The sequence below is a fragment of the Sceloporus undulatus genome, chromosome 5 (assembly GCF_019175285.1).
Source record: "Sceloporus undulatus isolate JIND9_A2432 ecotype Alabama chromosome 5, SceUnd_v1.1, whole genome shotgun sequence".
Lineage (NCBI taxonomy): Eukaryota > Metazoa > Chordata > Lepidosauria > Squamata > Phrynosomatidae > Sceloporus > Sceloporus undulatus.
This window is the reverse complement of record NC_056526.1, coordinates 193,137,696-193,163,915: the sequence shown is the minus strand read 5'-3', so window position 1 is coordinate 193,163,915 and position 26,220 is coordinate 193,137,696. Positions and strand designations below refer to the sequence as shown.

The following is a 26,220-nucleotide window of genomic DNA, read 5'->3' as shown; positions in this document are numbered from 1 at the left end:
TCCATAGCCTTGAGCCAGACAAAGAGTTAAAGCAGGGCCAAACCGGGTTATTTCTCCACTGTGGATTTAGTCATTAACGCACTTATAGAAAGCGCGGGATGAGTCCTTCCTGAATCTTCGTTGGTGAAGTAAAGCCAGAGAAGGGGATTCAGCCTAACATTATTGTTACTATTATTATTATCATTACAGTATTATCAACATCTATATAGAGAGCGCTTTGGCCGCATGGTCTTTTGTAAAATTAAGTCCACTTCCTGAGATGCATTTGGGGGAGTGGAAGCCAGGGACAGACATATATGACAAAGGGTTTTAAATCTGAATGGCCATCCTCACATACCAGTGGCATATATGTATGTGTCTGTGCCTGGCTTCCACTCCACCAAATGCATCTCAGGAAGTAGACTTAAGTCTAGGAAAGCTCATGCTGCCAACTTCTTTCTTTCATTTAGTCTCGATGGTGCTGCAAGATCTCTCTACATATTATTGTTGTTGTTGTTGTTGTTGTTGTTATTGCATCTAAATACATCTGAGGAAGTACACTGAGAAGTAGTAGTCCCACTCTATTCTGCTCTGGTCAGGCCCCACCTGGAATATTGTGTCCAGTTCTGTGCCGCACAATCCAAAAAGGACATTGAGAAACTGGAGCCATGTGTCCAAAGGAGGGAGACTAAAATGGTGAAGGGTCTGGAAACCATGAAGCCCTACGAGGAACGACTCAGGGAGCTGGGTATGTTTAGCCTGGAGAAGAGAAGGTTAAGGGATGATGCTTAAATATTGAAGGGATGTCACATTGAGGAGGGAGTGAGCTTGTTTTCTGCTGCTCCAGAGAACAGAACCCGGAACAATGGATCCAAGATCCAGGGAAAGAGATTCCACCTCAACATTAGGAGGATCTTCCTGAGAGTAAGGGCTGTTGGACAGTGGAACAGACTCCTTCCTCGGAGGGTGATGATAGAGTCTCCTTCCTTGGAGGCTGTCTTTAAGCAGAGGCTGGATGGCCATCTGCTGGGGATGCTTTGATTGGGATTTCCTGCATGGCAGAAGAATGGGGTTGGACTGGATCAGGGCCCTTGTGATCTCTTCCAACTCTAGGATTCTAGGATTCTAAGTCTATGAAAGCTCATGCTGCCATTTTCTTTCTTCCAGTGAGTCTCAAAGGTACCATAACATCTCTCTATATTATTATTATTATTGTTATTATTATTATTAAAGTCTAGAAACCTCATGCTGCCAACTTCTTTCTTTCAGTTAGTCTTAAAGATGCTGCAAAATCTCTCTACATACCGATTCCACCGACTAACATGGCTATATCTTTGAATGCTACCAGATTATTTCTGCATGTGCAGATGCAGCCTAGGTTAGCCTTAAAAGTGCTAGTTAGATGCCCTTCTCCCCTCCATCTCCTTTTTCATGTGGGTCTTGTGCCATTTTTGCTTGACTTTTTGTCTTCCAGGTAACCAGCAGCACCATCAAGAGCGAGGGGTGCCTGGCATGGCATTGCCCTGAGCTCCTGAAGCCCCAGCAGTGCCCTGGCTTTGTTGACCCCTGAGCCAGGAAAGCTGAGTCTTCTCAGGGACGGAAAGGTCATGGAAGATGATCTCGAGTGCTTCCATCACTGAGCCATTCTCATGTGCCAGAGAGGCCTGCCCAGTGTGGCCCTTGCACCGTCCAGCGCCTGAGAGTAGCCACCACTGACCGTTCTGTGGCCTGACCACAGCTTCTCATTGGGCTTTGGGGCCTGGCAGGAGGCATTCTTGCAAAACGAGATGCTTACAAAGGCCATAAAAGTCTGGTCACATATTTACAAAAGCTATTGGGGAAATTTGGGTTGTGAAGGCATTTCCAAGCGCCGTTTCCATGGGAATGCTTAAAAACATGGGAACACTGTCGTCCGGTTGGGCGGATTCACGCTTGGCTGGAGAGTCAGAGGAGGATCTAGAACAAAGGAGAGAGTCAGAAGCAGCCCAGGCAGCCTCACCGACTGGAAGGCAAAGAGGCGCACGGTGGCAGACGGGTGGCTCATGGAAGTGAGTCAAGCTGCACACTACAGAGCCAGCCACAACTGCCAGCCTCCAGGCCTCAGGCCAAGGCAGAAAGGGACACGTTTTTTGCAGGAGGAAAAGAAGAGACGCAGTAGATAACAGGCCTTTTAGTTGGGGACAAGGCCATTTCTTAAAAGAGTTAGAGGAGAGAAAGAGGAAGGGAGAGGAAATTTAAAAGGCTACTGATGCAGCTCAGTCTTGTAAAGCTCCTTTTAACAGCCTATTGCTGGGACCAGGCACCTGACCGGTCCGTCTGTGACAAAGGGGGATGCGCACCTGAGAGTCTGTAGCTGCTTTGGACCCCGCTCTGTGGCTTCAGCAAGGCCGAATGTCCAGCAGTCCTTCTGCAACATGGCCGGAGGGCTTACGGACACCGAGGAAGTCCTGCTTTTATTCTGTCACGGTTTTCACCATTACACACAGCTATAGCACTGGGGTCTCACTTTAACTGTACCATTTTAACATTCTCTTGGGATTTGTAGTTTGGGGACGTACTTAGAAATCTCTGCCGGAGGATACATCATGAAACTGCAAGTCCCATGGGATGAGGCCACAGCGGCTAAAGTGGGATGGAAGTGCTACAAGTGCGGTGGCTTGAGGCAGGCTTTGACGCGGGTGTTGCTGTCGATGCCCAAGAGTTTGGAAGGGCAGGTGCCAAGGAATGCTTCTCCCAACCCACAGGGTACCACTGTTATTTTGCCTCTTACACAATGCGTTTGTTGTGCAAAATAGCCAGATGCTGGGCAGATTGTGAGCAGTGCTCCCTTGTTCCCTGTCTTCTGGTGCAATAGGGCCCAGAGGTGGAGAACCAGACTTGCCAACCTCAGGCTGGCATTCAACAATCCTGATGGAGAAGAGTGTCCTTCCAAGTATCCCTTGGATCCAGCATGACCCTGGAGCAGAGCCCAGCCAGCCATCCAGACTCCCCAAAGGAAGCCCACTGCTGCCGGCTGAAGAAGCAGAAGGAGAGGAAGGCCTGCGCCAGATGGCTGGACTCAACAGGGAGGTCAAGGACTTGGATTTGCAGGACCTAAGAGCAGCAGCAGAGGACAGTGGGGTCATGGAGACGTCTCCCCTGCAGGGTTGCCATGAGTTTGACTCAAGGGCACCTAAGAGCAACAACAACAACAACTCCTGCTCTAACGCTCAAAGCACTGTGCCACACTGGCTGCAATAAAAAGATGCACTCAGAGGAAGGTGTGCCATTGCTTTCCTCTAATGCTGAGAGAAAGTGACTTGCCCAGGTTTTGCCATCTTGACCACATTATGTTCCATGTCCCAGTTTGCATCTCTGAAATGTCAAGAGGTTATGCCCACCACCCTTTTCCCAGGATAGTTAGCTTATTCCAGGGAGGGTCTTTTCTTGTTTTTAAAACCAGATATGCATTGCTTACCAAATCACCTAATCTGGTTGCTTGCTGGCATCCCCAGCAAAAACACAAACACACACACATAGTAAAACATTCTGTAGAGAGATCTTGCAGCACCTTTGAGACTGACTGGAAGGAAGAAGTTGGCAGCATGAACTTCCTTAGACCAAAGTCTATTTCTTCTGATGTATTTGGAGGAAGCAGACTGCAGGAAAGCTCCTGCTGCCAACTTCTTCCTTTCAAAGGTGCTACAACGTCTCTTCCATACTGATCCTACAGACTAACACACCTATATCTTTGAATGCTAAAATATTGTTAGGGAAAGTGTTGCCATCTGCAGAAGTGGTGCAGGCTCTTCAGCACAGTCTCTAAGATCTCCCCAGACCCACAACCTGGCACTGGACGGGGGAAAGGGAGGCAGGTTGGCAGTGGGCAGCTCTAACCCCAGCCCTTCACTTTGCAGCTGCCCAGGATTTTACAGTATTTATAAAGGAAATGGAGTGGTAAGAGGAGGGGGCCTTGTGGGCACAGAGGAGGCGTCTGTGGGCACACTGGCATCTTGCTGCGGAGCCCACTCGAAAGTATGGCTGGAGTACTTTGGTTTCCCCTGAAGATGCTCAGGATGGCTGCCAACCTTCCTGGTCTTCACAGACTGACCGTTTGGGGCACACAGCCCAAGCCTGGCCAGGCGCCAAGGGTCACCTCTGCTTTCTTGGGCTGGCAATCCTTTCCTGCAAGATTCTGTGCTGAAGGAAGGTGGACCTCCCTTCCTCCCTTCTTCCCTGCCCTGAAAGTGGGAATGCCATCTTTCAGCCCCAGGGATCAGTACAGAGGGGTGGGAAGAAGCATCCATTCTGCTCAAGGCAAGAGACAACCTAGAGCTGCCCGTTTTGGGGGGTTTCTCAGAGAAAGGGGGCTCTTGTGCAACCTCCATTTTTCAAGTGCATTCCTTCGCAGCAGCCTCTGAGAAAAAGAGAGAAGGCCCCAACTGTAGGCTCAAAGGCAAAAACAGACAAAGACGTGTTGAAACACGACAAGAGGCTGAACTTGAAAACTCAACCGTTGCCTCCTCTGAAGCCATTCGCATTCCCTGGGCGGGGGGCTTGCTGGGTGGGCCGGGGCTCAGTACCTTGGAAGGCATCAAGCACCAATAAGGAATAAGGACAGTGGTGCCAAGGGGCATGTGCAGAGTGCAGCTCTTTCTCTCCTGCATCTGGGACCAGGGAGGCTTCCATGTCAGCAGGAGCAGCCACTGACCAGGAGGCTTGGTGGATCCCAGATGTCTTAGGCTTTAACCATGGGAAGCTATGGCCAGGGAGAGGCAGCAGGGTGTAGTGGTCATGCTCCAGCCACAAAAGGGGAGCCAGGCTGGGACCACTGAGGACCATGTTCAATGCCCACAGGCATGTCCACACACACAGAGAGAGCGGGACGCAATGTTTCTGGCATGGCTGCTGGGCCCCATCCCTGCCCCTCAGGCTCACCTGCATCAGAGGGCTGCTCTAAAGCAGGTGGGAGCCACATGGGCTCCAGTTGTTGTGGAACTGCAACTCCCATCAGCCCCTAACCCAACATAGGTAGAAGGTGAGGATGCTGGGAGGTGCAAACCAGCAACTCCCGGAGGGTGCAGGATTCCCACCTTTGCTGTGAAGAGTCACCAGCGCAGCTTGAAGGACTTTGGAGAAGGTGTAATAATGGCTGAACCAGGCTGCCTTCAGCTGCCTTCTCTTCCACCAGTTCCTGATGGCCTCCCCTTAAACAAGTATCCGACTTTTACTTTCTCCATTGCATCCCAGAATCACAAATGTTCAAGGGACCTCAGAAGCCTAACCCTAACCCTGGTCCAAGCCGCTCCGGCCAGTGCAGGAATCCACAGCCAAAGCAAGATGCCCATCCAACCTCTGTTTAGCGGCTTCCCAAGAGGGAGAACCCACCACCCTCCAAGGCAGTCTCTTCCACTCTCTTGGCTAGTCCTTACAGTAAAGAAGCCTGTCCTGTTGTTTAGGATGCAAGAATCTCCTTGCCTTGCCCTCCGCAGCAGCAGAAAAGAAGCTCACTCCATCCTTCATGCACTGGCAGCCCTTCAGATTAAATACACATGGCTCTCTCATATCCCTTTCCTCTCTCCTCCAGGCTAAACGTACTCTGCTCCCTAAGCCACCCCTGATAGGACTTGGCTTTAGGACCTTGGATCATCATCTTGGCCATCTTGCAGTCGTCTGGACACAGTCCAACTGGTCAGCCTCCATAGTGATGCCCTGAACTGGCAAGGGGCACAGGCCGGGAGGGGCTGGCAGATCCCCCTAAAGCCAGACCACTTGCCTCTTGTAATCCAACCCCCCCTTTGATTATGCAGCTAATTTTCCAAGGGTACCCTTCCTTCCTCCCTCCCTCTCCTCCTTTTCTCTCCTTCCTTCCTTCCTCCCCTCCACCTTCCCTGCTGCTGCTCCCCTTTGGCCTGTGATAAGATCAAGGCCTCCTGCGAAAGGGAAGCTGGCATCCCTCCATCTCTGAGCTGGCACTGGCTGCTGTGGGGCGGATGGGGACTTAAGAAGAGGTGCAGCCTTGCTTTGCCCTCAGGCCAGTTGTGCAACAACCCACAGAGTCATTCTGGGGAAGTGAGGGGCGGCTGAGCCCTTCCTTGCCCCCAAGAGAACCCCCCAGCCTTGGACCACTGGCTCCGCTGACGTCCCTTGGTCCCTCTGACCCAGAGAGAATGCCCCCAGAGGGTTTTCCCCATGACTTCACGGCCAAAGCAGCAAGAAGGGTGCACTGTGTTGTGACAGGAGGCGAGACTCATGCGCACACACAACAGAGATGTCGCAAGGAGCCCCAGGCACAAAGGGGGGTCTGTGTGTGTGAAACTGTCTCCTTTAGAGATCCCACTCTGAATGAATGCGAGATCTCAGCCCTGGAAGAGCATGGGAGATCCCACGGCGCACTCTCCTCTTGTGTTGCACATGGATTTCTCTGGGTGAGTGGGCTAAAGCACACATAAAGAGTAAATATATGTCCGAGATACTCCCCTGGGGAGGCAGAGCGCCCTGTGTGACCCTAGCCATTCATTTCCCATGGGGCTGAAATAACCCTCACAAGGAGCTCCTTGTCTCCCACAACAACAACAACAACAACCGGGGCTTGTTTGGGAGCTGGAGGGTGCCTTGCGCCAGGCACTGCGGGAGAGAAAGCACCATCTCCCTCCAGCGCCTCCATCCCCACATCTTTTGGGCAGCAAGGCCAAGGGAGGCCGGACAGGTGCCCCATGGGAAGAGGAGGAGGAGGCCAAGGCACCGCTGGCAGAGCTCAGGGCAGCTTGATGGAGAGGTCAGAGAAGATGGACGCGGAGCCTGCAATGAGAGACTCAGAGGGACCAGAGAGTTGGAAGGGGCTGCCAAGGCCAGCTAGTCAGCCACCTTCCTTCTTGTTGTTGTTAGCCACCCTCCAGCTGGTCTCAAGTCATGGCTGTCCTCTGGAGGAGACGCCTCCCAGTCCAGACTCCTTGTCCTCCACTGTGCTTCTAAATTCTCGCAGACTGATGCTCATGGCCTCCCTGACGGAGTCCATCCACCTCAAGCATGGTCTTCCCCTCTTTCTCTTTCCTTCCATTTCCCTAACATCATGGCCTTTTCTAATGAGTCCTGCCTTCTTGTGATGTGGCCAAAGTATGACAGCCTCAGTCTTGCCATCTTGCTCCCAAGGAGATTTCAAGCTTGATGGGACCTATTTCTTTGTCCTTTTGGCTCAGCGCTCTTCTCCAGCCCCACATCTCCAATGCACTGATTCTCTTTTTGTCCTTTCCCTGAACTGTCCATCTCTCGCACTCATACATGGCAATGGGAAGACAGTTGCTTGAAGGATTCTGACTTTGCTCTTTAGGGGCTCTTCCAGTTCTTTCAGGGCTGCCCTCCACATTCTTAGCCTTCTTCTGACTTCTTGACCGCAGTCCTTATTCTGGTCAATGTTTGACCCAGGTATAGGAGCTCTTTTACTATTACTGTTATGTCTTCCTTGTGAAGATCCAGCCTCTTGCCACGCACTAATCCTCAGCTAAAGCGCTGCAGAGGGGGCCTTTGTTTAAGGATCTCCAAAGAAGGTAGGTCCAAGTCATCTTCTGAGGCAGCTCTAACCATTAGCAGCCCTTCCCCACAATCAGCTGTTCTTTGGGGTCCCCCACAGACAGACAGACAGACAGGCAGACAGAAGGGCAGGCAGGGTTTTGGCCCCAGAGCCAGCCTGGGACCTTCTCTGACACTGAGCTTTGCTCCCAAAATAAAAGGCTCTTTGGTTCTGAGGTCCAGAGTCCACTTAGTGTGCTCTAGGCAGCAGGACTGGAACCCGGAACCCCCAGGGCCTGCTCCAAGTCCAGTCATGGAGCTGATGCCATGGAGACCCTGGCTCCTGGGTCAGCCGGGCATCTTTAAAAGACAACAACTGAGCTGACCATAGGAACCCCAAGTTTGTTACAGCAGAAGCCAGGACAGACTTCCCAGGGGAGTATGTGCGCAGTTAGCTCAGTTTCACTGTCAAGGAATCCTGGGATTTGTAGTTTGGCAAGTCCTTTAGGCACAAGCAGAGACCTTGATGTCCCTCCCCAAACTACAGGTCCTGAAACAAAAGAGTAGTGAGTGCGAATGCTCACCTGGGACAGGACAGACTGCTTTATCTTGGGAACATCAGACCGCAATGTTGTCAGCCAACAGGGCTTGCGATGCTCCCCTGAGGGCTGTGGGTGCGTCTGAACATGGGAAAAGGAGCTTCTCCCACTCCACCCATTGCTGGCAGGTGTGTGTATGTGTGATCAAGTGTGTGTTTCTGGGCAGCTGCAGGTGGGCGATGGAGGCGGAGACGCCACTGAGGGTGGGCCTGAATGCCCCTTTGCCCAGGGCTCAGCTGCCCAGCCCTCCTCCCCTGGCCTTGCGGTGCCCACCTCTCCCTCCCTGGCAGAACTCTGGGCTGCCTTTGAGCAACTGGGGAGGACCCTCCTAGATCCCGGGTGTTTGTGTGTGTTCCTGACAGGAGCCTTCCAAACCCACAAGGCAGTGATACCTTTATGGAGCCAACCAAAATGCACATTATAGGGGCTGCAAGCTTTTGAAGCTCCACTGGCTGCTTCTTCTTCTTCTTCATGAGGCTGAGATGTTCAAAGTGAATGAATGAAAGAAAGAGATGGAGGATGCTATTCCTAGCCCTGCCTTTGGTCCAGATGTTGAGAGAGGAGGGGAGGGTCTTCCACTGCGGGAGTCTATGGGAGAAACATGGGGGGGGGGGTTTTGGGAGGGGAGGCCTCTGGCTTGAGGGCCCCCGGTGCCCATGCCATTGAGGGCTATGGGGTCAAGGGGGCCCAACCAAACAGGGGCCCGGGGGGGGGGCTTAAGGGCATGGGGGCATTGGAGCTAGTGGCTGAGAGAGGCCAGGGTCAGACGGAGGGCTCTATGGGCCCCAGGGCATAGGGGCTTAGGGCCCCCTTAGCAGCTGGCCTTGGGGGCCCGGGGGGCCCATGTCTGTAAGCAGCCCCCGTGGCTGCATAGGTCTTCAAGGGGCCACGGGGCTCCGTTGGGCCAAGGGGGCCCCAGAGGGTCCAAGTGGGGCGGAGGGGGGCTGGGAGCCTCGGGGACTGAGGGGCAGCAGCAGGGGCCGGGCCAGGCGGGCCTTCCCTTCGCTGGCCGCCGCAGGGGACGGGGCGGTCCGGGGCGGCTCCTCCCGCCCGCCCGCTGCTCCTCCTCGGCGGGGCCCAGGGGCTGCCTCCCGTCCTTTGGCTCCGGCGGACCGAGGGAGGGAGGCTCCAGGGTCGGGATGTTCCAGAGGCAGCACCGGAGCCGGGCGACGGTGGCGCGGGGCTCGGCCCTGGAGATGGAGCTCCGCCGGGGGCGCTTCCGGCTCAGCCTCCTCCAGGAGCCCCAGCAGGTCAGTCAGCCTCCCTCCTCCGCCCGGCTGCCCGGGCCTCCGGCCTTCCTTGCTTCCTTGCTTCCCCGCCTCCGCTCCGCTCCCTTGGGCCCCTTCGATGCCGCTCCGACTCCTAGAGCCTGGTTCCCCGGAGGGAATCCCAGCAGCCTCGGGGGCGAAAGCTGCATCCGCACCAGAGAAAGAAGGAGCCGGCGTGGCGCCGCTTTCAGCCTCCTGGCTCAGGGCTGTGGGATCCTGGGAGCTGGGTTTGGTGCGGGCGCCCCCCCACACTTCCAACTCCCAGAATTCCATAGCCCGGAGCCAGAGGCTGAAAAGCGGCGCCACGCCGCTCCTCTTTTCTCCGGTGCGGATTGCAGCGCTAAAATCGGGGTTCAAATGCTCCAGCCCCTTCGGGCCGCCCTCGAAAAGCTGCTTTTGGGGAGAGAGCTCCCGAGCCCCCCGAATGCCCTCCTCCAGCCCCGGCCCAGGAGCACCCCTCCCTCCCTCTTCTTCCCAGGGTTCTCTGGGACTGGACTTTCCCAGAAGCCCCTCGCCATCCCGTGGGAAAGGGCTTCAAGGCGCCCGCAGCAGGGCTCCCAAGCTCTGCCTTCGAAGGGCTTGACTCCATCTCCCAGAATCCCCGGCTCTTCTTGGCCAAGGCGGCGGAGGGGAGGGTCTGGCCAGGACTTGGCCGCCCTCCTGGGTCTTCGCCCCCAGAATCCCACGATCTGTCCCTAGAGCCACCTCTCACAAACAGACTCTGCGCCGGAGGCTGCTTTCTCTCTCCTCCTCCCTGAGGAGGAGGAGAGACTCCTTTCGCTCTCTCTGAGACGGCCCTGGCTCAGGGCTAGGGAATGCTGGGAATGGTAGTTCTGTGAGACATTGAGTCTTCCTGTCAAAGAGCTCTACTACGTTCCCAGGATTCCCTGTACTACGCCAAAGTGGGTTCTTTCTGCCGTGTGTTGTGGACCCCTTTCCTCTCCGCTGATCCTATGGGCTTCTGCATCCGAGGACAGCCAACAGTAACATAAAGCACAGCTGTCGATCAACAACAAAAGACCGACATACAGACATATCTGGCAGCAAGAACAAAGACACCGACAGGAACCACTCGCCCAAAGGCTCCCAAAGGCCAAACAAGGGCCGGGGGTTCTGTGTTTTTGTAAAACTGTCTTTTAACAAACGTCGTTTTCATTCTGATACCTTTTGTACATCTCAGTCTTCTGGAGAATTCCTCTGGTACATCTTCCCCCTCCTTGAATCTCCGGCTGGATACTGGGCTTTGCCATTGCATCTGAGGCAAAGGATGAAACCCCCCAGAACAGTCTCCAGATCCAGGGGAGGAATGGTGCCTCTCCCTTCTGCCTCCCCTGGAACAGCCCGGGGTCCAGTTCTGGGCATCCGCAGGGAGAACTGGCTGGAATAGCCATGTGTCCAGAGGGAAGGGATGCCTGAGGGAGATGCTGGGGATGCTAGCCTGAGAAGAGAGGGTGATAGAGAGCCCTGTTTAAGTATTCAAGGCTTGTCAGGTTGAGGAGGGAGGGACCTTGTTTTCTGCTGTCCAGAGAATAGGACCCAATGGAGCAATGGATGCAAACCCAGGGAAAGAGATTCCAGCTCAACATTCGGAGGAACTTTGGAAGTAAGAGCTTTTTGACAGTGGAGGATGCTTTATTGCCGAGGGGCGAGTCTCCTTCCTTGGAGGCTTTTAAGCAGAGGTTGATGGCCATCTGTCAAGGGAGATGCTTTGAGGGAGAGTCTCCTGCATGGCAGAAGGGGACTTCATGGCCCTTGAGGCTCTTTCCAACTCCAGTTTCCAAATGACTCTAAGACTAAGGCTTAAATAAACCAGTTGAAGGTGCAACGGGATCCTTCTTTCTCCTTTCCCGCTTTTCTGTTAGTTCTATCCACTGAGGAGGGGTCTATCCTGTTTGTTCTGTCATATCGAGGGTGGAGCAAACTTGATTTCTGCAGCTCCAGAGAGGAGGAACCCAGAGCAATGGATTCAAACTACAAGAGGAAAAAAGTGGTAGAGGAGAGAGGTTTTTAAACAGAGGCTGGATGGCCACTGCTCCCAGGGAAGAGGCCTTGGATGGCGTATTCCTGCATGGCGGAAAGGAGTTGGCATGGATGCCCCTGGAGGCCTCTTCCAGCCCTTGGAGCCCGTGAGTCAGGGCTCATCCTTTTTACCGTCACTCCTTGGCTCTGTTCTGATGACCTCTTGCTTTGGGTTGGCAGATGGGCACGTTCCTGATCTCTGGCAGACTTTCTAGTTGAGCTTCTGTTATATAGCCAAGGCATCCCTTAAACTGTCTTTTTACAAGTTGCTCCTTCGGAAGTCCAACTTGATGACTCTGCCGGACCTTCAGGCTATTTCCTCTCTGCGCGCATCTAACGGGCATTGCAGTGACCAAGGCTTCTGGCCAGGGAGCCACTTTGCGCCTCATGCCACAGTCATATGAACACTGTTTACCCCGAAGTCTGTGGTTCCCTCCATGCTGAGGGTTCCACATGGACTCTTAGCGGCTCAGGTGCTTAGGCATCTAGGACTTCCCTTGTTTTTATGCATCTGTCCCATCTGGCAAGGTAGTTGGAGTCACTGATGCCTGCCACAGTTGTTTCCTTTGGTGTGTTCCCCATTGCTTTCCCAGTGGCACGAGCGTTTTGGTGGAGAGCAAAGCATCCCTTCAGAATAAAGGTGGGCTGACATTGCCCCATGACTTAGTCTGGGGCTGGCCCTGCCATTAGGCAAACAGAGGTAGCAGCAGCAGATTGCCAGGTGTCGCGAAAGGATGGCAAGTAGCTATTCAAATGAGTGGTGGTTGTCCTTTCTTCCCGCCAGGGTCTTCCGCAGTGCCAGAGCCATGCTGTCTTGTGGGTTCGTGTGCCTTGGCCTGGTGAGGAGGGGCACCATGTTCTGGTCTGCCTCATAAAAAGGGGGAAGGGGCAGGGTGGGGCCTCTAAGACCAACGGGTTTTTATTTCTGCATGAGCTTGGTGGATATAAACCCACTTCTTCAGATGGATTATCGAGTGATAGTAAGGTGGTGTAAAGCAAATTTACAGAGTTGTGGGAGTAGGAGGAAACATAATAGGACCCAGAAAGATTCAGGTCCTGTCCCTCTAGATTTTCCAGAGGCTAGGTAAGTTGAAAAGGCCTTCAGATTTTGGGTGTCCAGTTATGTTGATGTCAGAAGCTCATAAATCTGTTTACCAAGGGTCATTTTGTGGCTCAGGATTCTCGCTGTCTGCCTCAGTCAGCAAAATGTCTGGGGACAGTTCTGCCCTGTTTGAAGCCTATCTCCATTGTGGGCAGCATTGGGAAATGAACCAAACCTTGAAGGTGGGACAGGGAAAGTTGGAAGTCACAGCTGAGTGCACTGAGCATGGCAAGAGTGCCTTTCTGTGGCTACTGAACAGCCTCTGGGCTTCGTCCTCCTCTGGACCACTGGCTGGATGGCGGGGATGCATGAGACCGCCCGTCCTTTGGATCCTGCCAGGTGGTGCTTTTGGGAGCCACCCTGTTATCCTCCAGGCCCAGGAGAACAGGGCTGGGGGAGTGTGGGGCCCACCAGGAGCCAGGACTACTGACTCCCCATCCCCCATATCTGGACTCTGGCTGGCACTGTCCCTTGGAGCAAAGCGGCCACCTCCCTCCCACGCTCTCTCTTTTGGCCCGCGCCTGGAGGTGGGGACAGGCCAGGTGCCCCCTTCCTAGCTCGGCCACAAAAGGGCGGGTGCCACAGTTCCCCAGCCCTGAAGAAGGAGGACAAGAACAAAGCCTCCCTTGTTGGCCTTCCTGATGGGATTGCTTCCTTCCGCCTTTCCGCCCCTCCTTCCTCTCTCTAGCAGGCTTGCAGAGACTCTTCATTGCCTTCTGCTTGGGCTTAGCCCCTTCCGTTGGGGCCATGTCCACCAGAGAAGCCGCTGCCCGAAAGGTGCTCCTCTTCCTGCATCCTTCCAGACTCCCTGCTCCCGATTTCAAGATTTGGGGCCTGGCCTTGCTTAGCTGCCCAAATCAGCTGAGAGTGGCATGTGGTGGGCCATGACTGCTGGACTAAGGCCTTTGCCCTTGCCCTGAGCCAGACCTTTGATGGTCCACTAAGCCCAGCATTGCCACCTTTCCAGAGACGCTGCTAGGAATGCGCTTAGACCTTCTCCAAGAGGAATGTGGGAAGCTTCCCTCCCTGATGCCCAGCCAGACCCATGGGAGTCCACAGGGTTGCCATAAGGCAGGACCTCCAAACTGGGACAAATGTAGGACAAATGTAGGGTAACATTTTCAAATGTAGGATACGTTTTTTAAAAAAATGGAGGACACATGAAAAAATTGATACTTTTTTTTAAAATGTTAATATAAATGCATGTTTCTTAGGCATGCTCAAAATGGAGGACATTTTGGCATTATTCCTAGACAGAAGGCTGAATGTACTTCTCTCTTCTGGCCAACAACCCCCCCCCCCCCAATTCTAACAAGACATTTCCCACTTCCCAAGCAGGCATAGCATTTTGCAAGATCACAGGCAGTCCTTTGTGCCTTTGAAAACTACATTTCCACGCCCAAGCCTCCTTAGCAATTCCCCCTTCCTCCTTTTCCTTGCCCCCCAACCCCCCCAAACCCTCGCCCCCTCTTTTTCCCAGGTATGTCTCAACTTAGGAGGGATTTATGGGACAGATCCAAAGCCTTTTTTCTTTCTTGAGAAGCCCTGGACCCTGAGAAGAAGAGGAGGGGGCTTAGAGAGAGGAAGAAAGAGAAAAAGAAGATGAGGAGGGGGAAGAAAGGAAGAAAAAGGAGAGGAGAAGAGAGGGGAGGAGAAAAAACGGAACAATAATAAGAAGAGAAGGAGGAAAGAAGAGGGGGAAGCATCAGCTCGCCTGAGTGTAAATTCCGCCCTGCTCGGATGTTGCCCAAATAAGGAGCAAGGGCCTGCCAATAGAGGCAGGCATGCAGCAGACCCCGCCCCGTTGGTTCAGTCCTCCTGCTGCTGCTGCTCCAGGGATGCTTCACAGGCAGCACTCTATAGAAGGCAGGCAGCAGCCCTGGGAGCTCAGAGTTGGGCAGCCACCCGGGGGTCGGGTTGGTCGGGGTCGGGACCAGCACGCCCCCCAGGGGGCAGGAAAGTCCGCCCACCAGCGTGAAATGGCAAACCCTAACTTAGTCCAAGTGTTGTCAACACTAACCAGCAGCCATGCTCTCCAGGTTTTCATTCAGGCATGATTCAGCCCTGCATTCTGCCTGGAAATCCCTGGTCTTTTATCCAAAGAAGTACTCATGCAGCCCAGCTCTGTCCAGTTTCTGGCCCAGGACTGCCCTTCTCTTCTGCAGATCCTGTAGTGACCCAGAGACCTTCCAGTTCCATTAAAAACTTTATGTGAGGCAGAATTCAGAGACATAGCTGTGCTAGTCTGGAATATTGGCATAGCCACCCCATCCCCACAAGGAGGCTCCTGGCCAGTTCACCAGATCACCTTTCTGGTTCCCAGACTGCGCAGACCACATTCCCATACCCCCTCCACCATTCATAGTGCCACCCATCCACCTTGGCCTCAGCGGGCATCTTTCCTCCCACCTTTGTCCCTCAACAGTCATTGTTGAAACTGAATTTGTCCCCTCCGCCAGACCCACAAGTTTTGCATTTCTATGGCAAATCTAATTGTAAAGGTCCTTCCTGGGTACCACTTCACTCCATGCATCGAAGTAGAACATAGTCTGGGAAAGCTTCAATAACAACTCCTTTTGCTGAGTTAGTCTCAAAGATGCTGCAAGATCCCTTTGCGCTTGAGGCAGAGAGTGGAGTTTGTTGGATCGGGGGGGACCCTAAGCAACTCTGGATCTGACCCTCCAGGATTCAGAATGGGAAATCGGGCCCTGCCTGGAGACGCGCCTCTTAGTTTATATGGCAGCCACCCCAGAGCCACTTGGATGCAGCCATCTTTCCAGACTGGACAATCCAAGTCTCCTGGCCGCTGTTTTGGGTCTGGGGGCTCAGGAGGCCATTGGCCCATCTTGGACCTCAGAGTTGCTGAGGAGGAGGGAAGCTGTGGAGCTCCAGGGGTTCAGCTCTGGACTCTGCTGGCATCAAATTAAGACTGAACCAGGCAGCCAGGATGGCAGGGGTTTGGGGGAAGAAAAGACCAATGCAATCAAAATAACTGCAATGTCCAGACAAGAGAGAGAGAGTCTTTGCAGGGCTGTCCAGCTGCAATTCCTCCTTGTTACTTGAAGCAAATAGCTTGTTTGTTGCAGGCTGTCCTTCTGGGACGAAGAGCTCAGTGGCAGAAGATGGCGGGTGCCAAGACACTGGGGCTAAACTGGATGGGGGGGGGGATGTTCAATTTCCCAGCTCTCTAGCCTTGCCCTTCTCTCTCTCTGACTCCAGAGGAAAGACATGACACGATCCCCAGGAATTTGCCCCTTTTCTCAGCTCATTTCCTGAAGAAAGGGAAGGTCATGAGAAACTTGCGGAGGACCACTTGGAAGTCCAAGGCCACAGGCAGCCCTGGCCAGATGAAGTCCCATTCCCAGAAAATCAGAGGCACAGGAACCGCTTTGAGCTGGACAGGCTCCTGAGAGGTCATCCAGACCAACCCCACAGTCCCATAACAGCATATACTAATAGCAAACTCAGTTCTCCGGAGTTCAGAGTGGGTTTCCCATTCCCTTCCTCTCAGGCAGAGAGAGTGGGTCTTACTCAAAGTCACCCAATGGGTTTCCATGGCTGAGCAGAGAGGGATTTGAACCCTGGTCTCCAGCATTCCTATTAGACTACATGGACCCCTGCTCTGGCTCCAGGTGGTCATTCAGGGGACAGAAAATCAAAGCACCGGGGGCGGGGGGGGGGGGGTCTGACCTGGGAGGGGTCTTGGTGGCTGGAAACTGGCACAGGAGCATTCCCCCACCCACACACCATTTTCTTGCCAAACCTGTTTGTACATGATGTTTAAACATTTGCAGGGATATCATGCTGAGGAGGGAGCAAGCTTGTTTTCTGCTGCTCCAGGGACTACAACCTGGAGCAATGGATGCAAGCTCCAGGAAAAGAGAGTCCACCTAAATGTGAGGAAGAACTTTCTAACTGTAAGAGCTGTCCATCCATGGAATACGTTGCTGCCTCCGCAGATGGAGGTGGAGTCTCCTCTGGAGGCTTTAAAGCATAGGCTAGATGGCCATCTGTCACAGGGAGGGCTTTGACTGAGAGTTCCTGCATGGCAGAACAAGGGTCGGACTGGGTGGCCCTTGGGGGACCCTTTTGATTCTATGATTCTCTAATAAGGTGTTTTGTTCCCCATAACTATCTCTTACATTGAAGGATTGGGAAGGGGGGAAATTACACTTCTTCTCAAGAGAAGTCTCTAAGCCATGGCTGGACAACTTTATGCGCCTGCAGGCCAGGTTTCTGTCCCTTTGTAAGCCAAGCAGAGCCAGGCCAGGAGCTGAGAAGACCTCCAGCCAGGGAGGCGGTGGGGGGATGCCAAAACCTTGGGGTCAGCCATGCCTGCCGCCCGCCAGAGGTTTCAAATAACACTGAAAGGTCGCACTAAGAATTTCAGTCTCTCTGCTTAGATCTGTGGCTGCAAAGGCAGTGGCTGCCAATTTCATGTTAATGTTATGACGATCCCAGTCCCATGATGCTGTTTAACTGTGTGTTTCGTTCCATGTTAATATACGTGGCGCTCATGGCGCTGCTCCTGGAAAGCCTGGTTCTGGATCTCGGTTGGGATTGATGCGTTTTAATGCGTTCATAAATATTCTGGAGTTGGAGCTGAGTCCTGCACTCATTTCAGGGTGCCTCATTTCAAGGAGGACCTGGACAAGTTGGAGCAGGTTCAGAGAAAGGGAACAAGGAAGAGAAGAGGCGTGGAAAGCAAAACGTAGGAGGAAAGGCTGAAGGAGCTGGGCTTGTTCAGCCTGGTGACCAGAAGATGGAGGAATAACAGGAGCCCCCTCTTTAAATGCCCCCAGGGCTGCCCCAGAGAGGAGAAGGCAGGCCCGTTCTTGCCGGCCCAGAAGGAAGGGCCAGCTCTAATGGTTTTAAGTTGCAGGAGGGTAGGTTTAGGCTGAACATGAGAAGGAATTGTGGGGCTATGCAGACCGCTCCTGCAGGCGCCTCTATTTTTGCCAGATCAGGGGTGCGGCAATCACACACTGCAGCCCTGATCTGGCCTTTCCAGGGTGCTCCTTCAACGCTGCGTTGTGCGGATGCAGCGCCAGAGGAGCACTGTGACGCTGCGCACCATGTGGTGCAGCATGCAGTGTCATGGGGCCCCGGGGGGCAGAGTCTGGGTGTGTGTCATGGAGACACTATGCCCTGAATGTGTCCCCAGGCCGTCTGAGGAGCCCCTTTGCCACAGAGATAGCAACTCAGCAATAGGACCAATTGCCAGGTGGCTGGGGTGGCCTGGAAGCCTTTGAACCGGCTTCAGTTGTTGCCAGCTGCGCCCTTTCTTGCGAAAGTGCCTGGCCACAGTGGTTCATGCCTTGGTTACCTCCCAAGTAGACTATTGTAATGCTCTCTACATGGCACAGCCCTTGAAAAGTGTTTGGAAGCTGCAGCTAGTGCAAAAAGATGGTGTGAGGTGTTCATTTTGGAGAGCAGGTGACACCTGTCTTGCAAGAACTCCACTGGTTTCCAATCTGGATTTCAATTCAAGGTAGAACCATCGAAGAGTTGGAAGAGACCTCAAGGGCCATCCAGTCTGACCCCCTTCAGCCAAGCAGCAACATCACCAAAGCACCCCATGTGACAAATGTCCATCCAGCCCCTGTTTAAAAACAGCTTCCAAAGAAGGAGACCCCACTATCCTTCAAGGCAGCAGCATCTTCCACTGTCAAAAGGCTCATACTACTAGGAAGCTCTTCCTTATGTAGAGGTGGAATCTCTTTGCATCCACTGCTCCATGTCTGGCTCTCTGGAGCAGCAGAAAACAAGCTTTCTCCATCCTTAAATATTTAATAATAATAATAATAATAATAATAATAATAATAATAATAAATTTTTTATTTATATCCCGCCCTTCCTACGATCAGGGCGGCTTACAGTAAGGTTTAAAACAACAGGAGCAATCCATACAGCACAAGATTAAAATACCAAAGATTAAAATACAAAAACAATACAAATACTACAATTATCCAAAAATAACAGGCAAAAAAGCCCCAAAGCCCAACCTCTTGGCCACGGAAGAGGAGGGAGGCCCACAGGATATTTATTCGGGGAATGCCTGTTGGAACAGGAAGGTTTTTAAGTCCTTCCTGAATTGGGCCAGGGTGGTAGATGAGCGGAGCTCAGTGGGCAGCGTGTTCCAAAGGGCTGGGGCAGCCGTGGAAAATGTCCTCCGCGTGGTGGAGGCTAACCTTGCCTCGGGCACCTTCAGTAATTGCTGCCCAGATGTTCTGAGGGTGCGAGGCGGAATGTACGGGGAGAGGCGGTCCTTTAGGTATCCTGGGCCCAAGCCATTTAGGGCTTTATAGGTAATAACCAACACCTTATATTGAGCTCGGAAGCGAATGGGCAGCCAATGGAGATCCTTTAAAACCGGTGTTATATGGCTGGTCCTGGGAGCACCAGTGACCAGCCAGGCTGCCATATTCTGCACCATTTGCAGCTTCCGAGTTTGGTATAAGGGTTGCCCCATGTAGAGTACATTGCAGAAATCCAGTCTCGAAGTTACAGGTGCTCTTGACTGTCGCATTCACCTGAGCAGTCAGGTGAAGCGATGAGTCAAGAAGCACCCCCAGACTGCGCACAGAGTCCTTCACAGGGAGCGTGACCCCGTTCAGGACAGGTGGAACCACCGCCATTCCTGGACCAGGAGAACCTATCACTAGTACCTCCGTTTTCTCTGGATTCAATTTGAGTCGGTTTTCCCTCATCCAGCCCATTACTGACTCCAGACAGGCCACGAGAGGAGAGACGCCATCCCCAGTCACTGCAGCAGTCGGAGACATAGAGAAGATGATTTGGGTGTCATCAGCGTACTGATAACCCCGCGCCCCATGTCTCCGGATGATCTCTCCCAGCGGTTTCATGTAAATGTTAAATAGCATGGGAGACAGAATGGCTCCTTGAGGGACCCCAGTTTTTAGGGGCCTCTCATCAGAGCACACGTCTCCCAGCTGCACCATCTGGGACCTCCCGGAGAGGTAGGACCGGAACCACTGAAGCGCAGTGCCCCCGATTCCCACCTCTGCCAGGCGTCCCAGAAGGATACCATGGTCTATGGTATCGAAAGCCACTGAGATGTCCAAGAGCACCAACAGGGACACGCTTCCCCTGTCGATGCCCAGACGGAGATCATCGACCAAGGCGACCATGGCCGTCTCAACCCCGTAACCCGCCCGGAAGCCAGTTTGAAATGGGTCCAGATAATCCGTTTTGTCCAAGACCGCCTGAAGCTGGATCGCAACCGCCCTCTCGATCACCTTTCCCAGAAATGGTAGCAGCGAACAGGCTGATAATTATTATGTACCAGGGGGTCGAGGAGGGCTTTTTTAAAATAGGTTTTACAATGGCCAATTTAAGTTGTGATGGAAATAGCCCATCCCTCAGAGATGTGTTAACTATCCGGTCGTAAAATCATGTTTCCTGACGGTCCCCCCGGGCCGCTAACCAGAGGGACAGGGATCAAGAGAGCAGGTTGTTTCCAAACACTTCCGAGGTATTGTCCCATCCTCATACTACCAACTCAAACTGATCCAGTTTAACATAGTCCACGGAGGCTCTGGACACTTCTACCCTGGGTGTCTGCATGTGGCGTTCAGACCTTCGATTATACGAGAGTGTTTTATCCAAAAAAAGTCGTTAAACAGGTCACAGCAGGCCTTAGAAGGTCAGGATATGGTTCAGGACGGGAGGGAGAGTTAGCTCCCTGACCACCCTGAACAACTCTGCCGGACGCGACTCAGCGGACGCAATACGAGCACCATAGAACGAGTTCTTTGTTGCTCGTATTGCCTCTCCGTAGTCCTCTAACAGTTGGTCTAGGAGAGCCTTGTCGTCTAAGCAAAGGTGTTTCCGCCAACGGTACTCTAGCCGTTGCAGTACCCGCTTCCTTGCCCGGAGATCTTCCGTATACCAGGGCTTACGTTTGGAAGCGGGCCTGAGAGGGCGCTTGGGAGCGATCCTGTGTATAGCCCCAGAGAGACCGGTATTCCAAATACCGGTGAGGGCATCAACAGAGTCGCCGTCATTTCCAACCGTGAGCCCCTCTAAGGCTTCTTGGAACCTCTCAGGTTCCATCAGCCTTCGAGGGTGGACCATTCTAATAGGTCCACCACCCCCGGGGGGGGATCTGGGTAGAGACCTTGATTTTCACCTCTACCAGGAAGTGATCCGTCCATGACAGGGGGAAACATTAGCTATTTCCACCCACGGATCTATTTAAACATGACGATCATGTTACCTGTTAACCTTCTCTTCTCCCATAGCAGCTTCTCAGGGGGCTTGTTGGTCTCCAGACCTTTCTCCATTTGGTGCTGTTGCTGACTTGGGATGATGCCCCAAATGACTTGGGCCAGGGCAGCTGACTGACCAGTGCCTTCTCCCATATGGGCCCGCCAGAAATTTGAGATCTCCAGAGGAGGCCCTGTCTATGTACCTTGTGAATTTAGTTTGGTGGGTACACATAAAGGGCCTTGACCATGAAACTCCCCATCCACTGACGTAAGTCTGGCTCCCTGCTTTTAAGTTTGCAGCTGGCATCCGAGACAGTTCTGTCCTGAAGGGCATCCAGGGTTTAAAACTGCAGTTTTAACAGTTTCAGAACTGGATTCTAGGGTCGTTGTTAGTCTGCTTTGGGGAGTTTTTAGAGAGCACTTTGGTGTGTTTTAGAATGTTTTGATCTCAGCATTGCTTTAATTGATTTCCATTTGTCCATCTCCTCTGGAGCTCCTGTGGGATAGAAGGCAACACAGAAATACTTTAAATAAGGAAAGAGGCGTATTTGTCATTTCCTAATTATAATTAATTTGTGCCACTTTTGTTAACTGAGAATTTTGCACTCCTACGCTATTGATTCTTTCTTCTTTCTTGATTCACTGGTGCCATTGTGTGCTTTCGAGCCCTTTCAGCGTTCTGGTGTTGCCAGTCAGAGTTGGCAGAAGTGGCCTAGGTGGACCTTCAAGGGCCAGGCTCTGGACAAGGGCAGCCCCTCGTGTTCTCATGCTGAAGGTCCTGGGTTCAGTTCCCTGCATCTCCAGGAAGGGTTGGGAAAGAAGCCCTGGAGAGCCACCATGCCTGCTGCCAGTCAGAGCCGGGAGAACTGGCCCAGGTGGACCCTCAGGGCCTGGCTCCATGAAAGAACTGCCGCAGGGATGCCTCTGGAGAAGGAGAGGATGCTGGACTGTTGGTGCCTCTTCTTGGTCAGTGTCTGCCCAGACCCCTCTCTGGTCTCCGTTTGTATGATTTGGGGCGGGGCACCTGAAATGGGGGATCCGCTTGCGTGTCCTTGCTTTCAGGGCATGTTGCATTCCTTGTGATGTTGCTGCATTTTCATAGAATCGTAGAGTTGCAATAGACCCCAAGGAGGGCCCTGATCCAGTCCAACCCCCTTCTGCCATGCAGGAAATCTCAATCAACGCCTCCCCATTGACAGATGGCCATCCAGCCTCTGCTTAAAGACCTCCAAAGAAGGAGATTTTGCACTCTCTGTGCAGCCAGACCTGAGTGGCGCTGCCGCTGGAAGGAGGGGAGGCGGAGGGTGGACAGGGCCTGAAGCGGAGATGCCTCATCCAAAGGGTCACCATGAGTCTCAGCTGACACTTAGCAATACCAACAGGCTAGAGGCCAGACGATTTGAGCCAGTTCTGCCGGAGTAAGTGGCCCTTCCACATTCGCTGGGGTTTGGGGTGAAAGATCCCTGTGGATGTGGAAAAAACCCCACTGTTCTTTTTACCTGAGAGGGCACCTCTCTAGGAATCTCCAGGTCCTCCAGTGCAACTCTATGGTCAACATCTGCCAGACATTAATAACAGAATCATGTTGGAAGGACCTATGACTGTTTTAGATTTGTAAGCTGCCTTGAGTCCCTGTACTGGGAGGAAGGCCGATCTAAAGAAACATAACAACAACAACGACAATGATAACAATACAAATGCCTGGAGAAGTGTTTTCTCTAGGAACTTTTAGGTTCTCCAGCACAAGTCTATGGCCAACTTCTGGCAGCGTTGCGCTTGAGGAACTAGGGATTCCTAGAGAGAACGTATTAATCAAACCCACAAAAGTCAAAGCCACAAATGTGGAGGGCCAACTGTGCATGGTTTTACATTGTCTTAAACTGGGTCTAGAGTTTGAGAGTAACTGAAAGACAGGAGCCAGTAGCATGAGCTTTTGTTGACTTGAGCCTCCTTCCTCCGATGCATTTGGATCTAAAGAGATCTTGTAGCACCTCTGAGACTAAAGAAGGAAGTTGGCAGCGTGAGCTTTCCTAGACTTCAGTCCACTTCCTCAGATGCATTTGGTGGAGTCTGAGGGAGCAGAGGAAGTAGACTTTAGCCTAGGAAGGCTCCTGCTGCCAACCTCTTTCTTTCCGTTAGACTCAAAGCTGCTCCAAGGTCCCTCCACTGTAGACTGAGCCTAGAGACTGACACGGCTCTATCTTTGAATTCTACCACTTTGGTTCTGAAGAGTTTTGCTTTAACTAGGCAGATGGTTGAGTATGTTTTCAGTCTGCTTCAATGGCTCTTGCTTTATGCTGCACTGCGATGCTTGGACAGCCCAGAGTTGCTGGCCGGCCTTTGGATGCTGCTGCGAGGAACGCTTGCACTGGTCAGTCCTGAGTTGTTGTTGGAGGCAGGCATCTCTGTGAAACCTCGCAGGGCTGTCTGTCTGTCTGAATCCTAGTCACACACGTGTGCCATACGTGTGCCACCGTCCAGGTTCAGTGCAGTCCTTCTCTTGCCATGGCTGAAGTGCTGCCTGGACAGCAGGGGGCAGCGTGGGTCAGGCCTAAGCCCTGGGCCTCCCACTCCAACTGGTCATCACCCTTGGAGCTGGGCCCCCATCTGCCCCTGGAAGGGTGACCAGGCATCCTCCTTTTCCAGGACAGTGTCCTACAGCCCAGCTTTCTCTCCTGAGGAATTCCAAAACGTTCTCCATTTTGAGCATGACTAGGAAGCATGCATTTATATTTATATTATTTATATTATATTACTGCACTTAGGGCGGAAAAATGAAATGCAGAGATACAGGATCATGGGGGGCACCTGGCTGAATGAAACTACATGTGAAAGGGATTTGAGAGTCCATGTAGACCACAAGTTGAACATGAGTCAACAGTGTGATGCGGCAGCTAAAAAGGCCAATGCAATTCTAGGCTGCATCAATAAAAGTCTAGTGTCTAGATCAAGAGAAGTAATAGTGCCGCTCTATTCTGCTTTGGTCAGGCTCCACCTGGAAGACTGTATCCAGTCCTGGGCACCACAATTCAGAAAGGACATTGAGAAACTGGAGCCATGGGTCCAAAGGAGGGAGACTAAAATGGTGAAAGGTCTGGAAACCATGAAGCCCTATGAGGAGAGACTTAGGGAGCTGGGGATGTTTAGCCTGGAGAAGAGAAGGTTAAGAGGTGATATGGTAGCCCTCTTTAAATATGTGAAAGGATGTCATATTGAAGAGGGAACAAGCTTGTTTTCTGCTGCTCCAGAGAATAGAAAAGATGGAGTAATGGATGCAAGCTCCAGGAAAAGAGATTCCACCTGAACATTAGGAAGAACTTCCTGAGAGTAAGGGCTGTTTGACAGAGGAACACACTCCTTCCTCGGAGATTATAGTGGCGTCTCCTTCTTTGGAGGTTTTCAAGCAGAGGCTGGATGGCCATCTCTCAATGGGGATGCTTTGATTGAGAGTCCCTGCATGGCAAAATGGGGTTGGACTGGATCAGGGCCCTTCTTGGGGTCTCTTCCAACTTTATGATTCTATGATTCTGTGAGTGTTTTTACCATAGACTCATCATCCCTCCACATTTGTGACTTTGAGTTTTGCAGATCTATCTGATTATTCATCATGGAATTTAAGAATATGTTCTCTCTAGGAATCTCTAGGTTTTTGAGTGCATCTCTATGGTCAACTTTAACCAGGACCTAGAGATTCCTAGAGAGAACCCTCCACTAGGCCTTTGTGGCTCCTTCATGCCAGCTCTATGGTCTGTCTCTGGCTGATGTTGGCCCCAGAGTTGCCCTGGAGGTGTCCTCTCAGGGGTTTCTGATTGGTGTTTTGTGCGCTTGAGCCCAGCCAACGGGGGCGATAGGGAAAGTCTATAGGTTGAAATCCCTATTCCGAGGAGTGTAGTGGTGGAGTCTTTCAGCAGATCTGGGCTGGAGGGCCATCTGTCTCAGGGGGGGATGCTTTGATGGGGATTTCCTGCCTGGCAGAAGAAAGGGCTTGGACTGGATCAGGGCCCTTCTTGGGGTCTAAACCCGGTTTTGTTTAAGGCAACCAAAGGGAGGGAGGTTTGGCCTTTGGTCCCAGAAGGCAAGGTCTTCTTGGGCCTCTCTCTGATGAGGGCTCCATGGGGGGACCCCCTTCCCCCCCAGCGCATCTCCGGCTGAGTTTGTGGCCCTCAGGGAGGCCTTGGTGGGGGGGGGGGCGTTTTCCCGGCGTTGGCCGAGAGAGCCGGCCATGGCCCTTGGGGGCTCTTCCGAGCCTGTGGCTCGATGGATCCGGGGCAGCAGCAGCAGCAGCAGCAGCAGCATCTCTTGGGCTTCTTCTCCGCGGAGGACTCTCCTGGAGCCTCCTCTCCGGGGCTTTGGGGCGCTGTGGCGGCGGTGGCCCTGTGTCTCCTGCCTCTGGGTCTGGCCTCCTCCTCTCCAGAGGAGTCCGCGAGCCGAGAGCGAGAGCGAGAGAGAGCGGGCTCTTGGAGGGCTGGCTCTCCCCCCTCGGCTGCGGGGCCTCCCTGGCTCCGGGTGCCTTTCTCTCCTGCCCTCGGGAAGGGGCCAAGGGGGGGCTCCCTCCGAATCAAGGGCAGGGAGGGGGCCTTGGGCCAGATAGGCTCGGAGGAGGAGGAGGAGGAGGAGAAGGGGCTGGCGGAGCGGAGCAGGGCCCGGAGGAGGCCGCTCTCTCGCTCTCTCTCTGGCGGCGGGCGCTGCCTTCGGGTCGGGATCCAGGGCCGGCCCAGGCCCCCTCCCTCCCTCCTTCCCCGCCTCGCTGGGCCGCTGCTTCCTGGGACTCCGGGGCTCCTGCTGCTGCTGCTGCTTCTCTTGGCGCCTGTCTGCGGAGGGGCTGGGTCCGCCTTGGCCTCGGCAGGCGGAGCAGGCTTCCTGTCTGGCCGGGAAGCCCAGGCGAGGGAAGGGGAGGGAAGGAAGGAAGGGGCGGCCGGGGCGGGACTGGAGGGCCCCGGCGGGGAGGCTCCGGGGAGCTCCGGCCGCCGGCCCCCTCTGGCCCCTGGCTCCGTCCGGAGAAGAAAGGGCCCTTTCTGGGGAGGGGCGCGGGGGCGGCCTCCTCCATCTCCTGGGCCTCTGGCTGCTCTCCCCGCGGGGCTCCGACCTCGGAGGCTGCCCTCCTCGCTCGCTCGCTCGCTCGCCATGCAGAGCCGGCTCCACATCCTGGAGGACCTCAACATGCTCTACATCCGACAGATCGCCCTCAGCCTCCAGGTCAGGAAGGAAGGAGAGAGAAGCCAGCAGCCAGGCGCCCCTTTCAGGTGGCCCTTGGGGGGCCCTTCCGGCTCTGGGGCTCCGAGTGGGATGGGGAGGGCCCCCTGGAAGAGTCTGGGCCCAGTTCTGGGAGGCCCGAGGGGAGAGGGAGGGAGACGCCGGGCAGCTTGCGAGGGGAGAGGAGGATGAAGCCCTCTTGAAATACTTGAAGGGAGGCCATATTGAGGAGGCAGCAAGCTTGTTTTCTGCTGCTCCGGAGAATAAGACCCGATGAGCCCTGGATGGAAGCTGCAGGGAAAGAGATCCCCTCAAGAGAAGGAAAAGGCTCCTGAGCGAGA

At 53.5% G+C, this 26,220-nt stretch overlaps 1 protein-coding gene across 4 annotated transcripts in view; it reads left to right on the top strand.

The window, feature by feature from the left end:
• The first annotated feature begins 9,164 nt into the window (after positions 1-9,164).
• Positions 9,165-26,220, top strand: part of RTKN (rhotekin) — a 38,697-nt gene continuing 21,641 nt past the window's right edge. Inside the window, exon 1 of one of the 4 annotated variants that reach the window (XM_042466937.1) lies at positions 9,165-9,316. In XM_042466937.1, the coding sequence (XP_042322871.1) occupies positions 9,206-9,316 (111 nt within the window). In that variant the 5' untranslated portion in view covers positions 9,165-9,205. Of the gene's footprint in view, positions 9,317-24,691; positions 25,930-26,220 lie in introns of those variants that run through there. The other 3 variants (XM_042466935.1, XM_042466934.1, XM_042466933.1) reach the window with 3 other exon arrangements.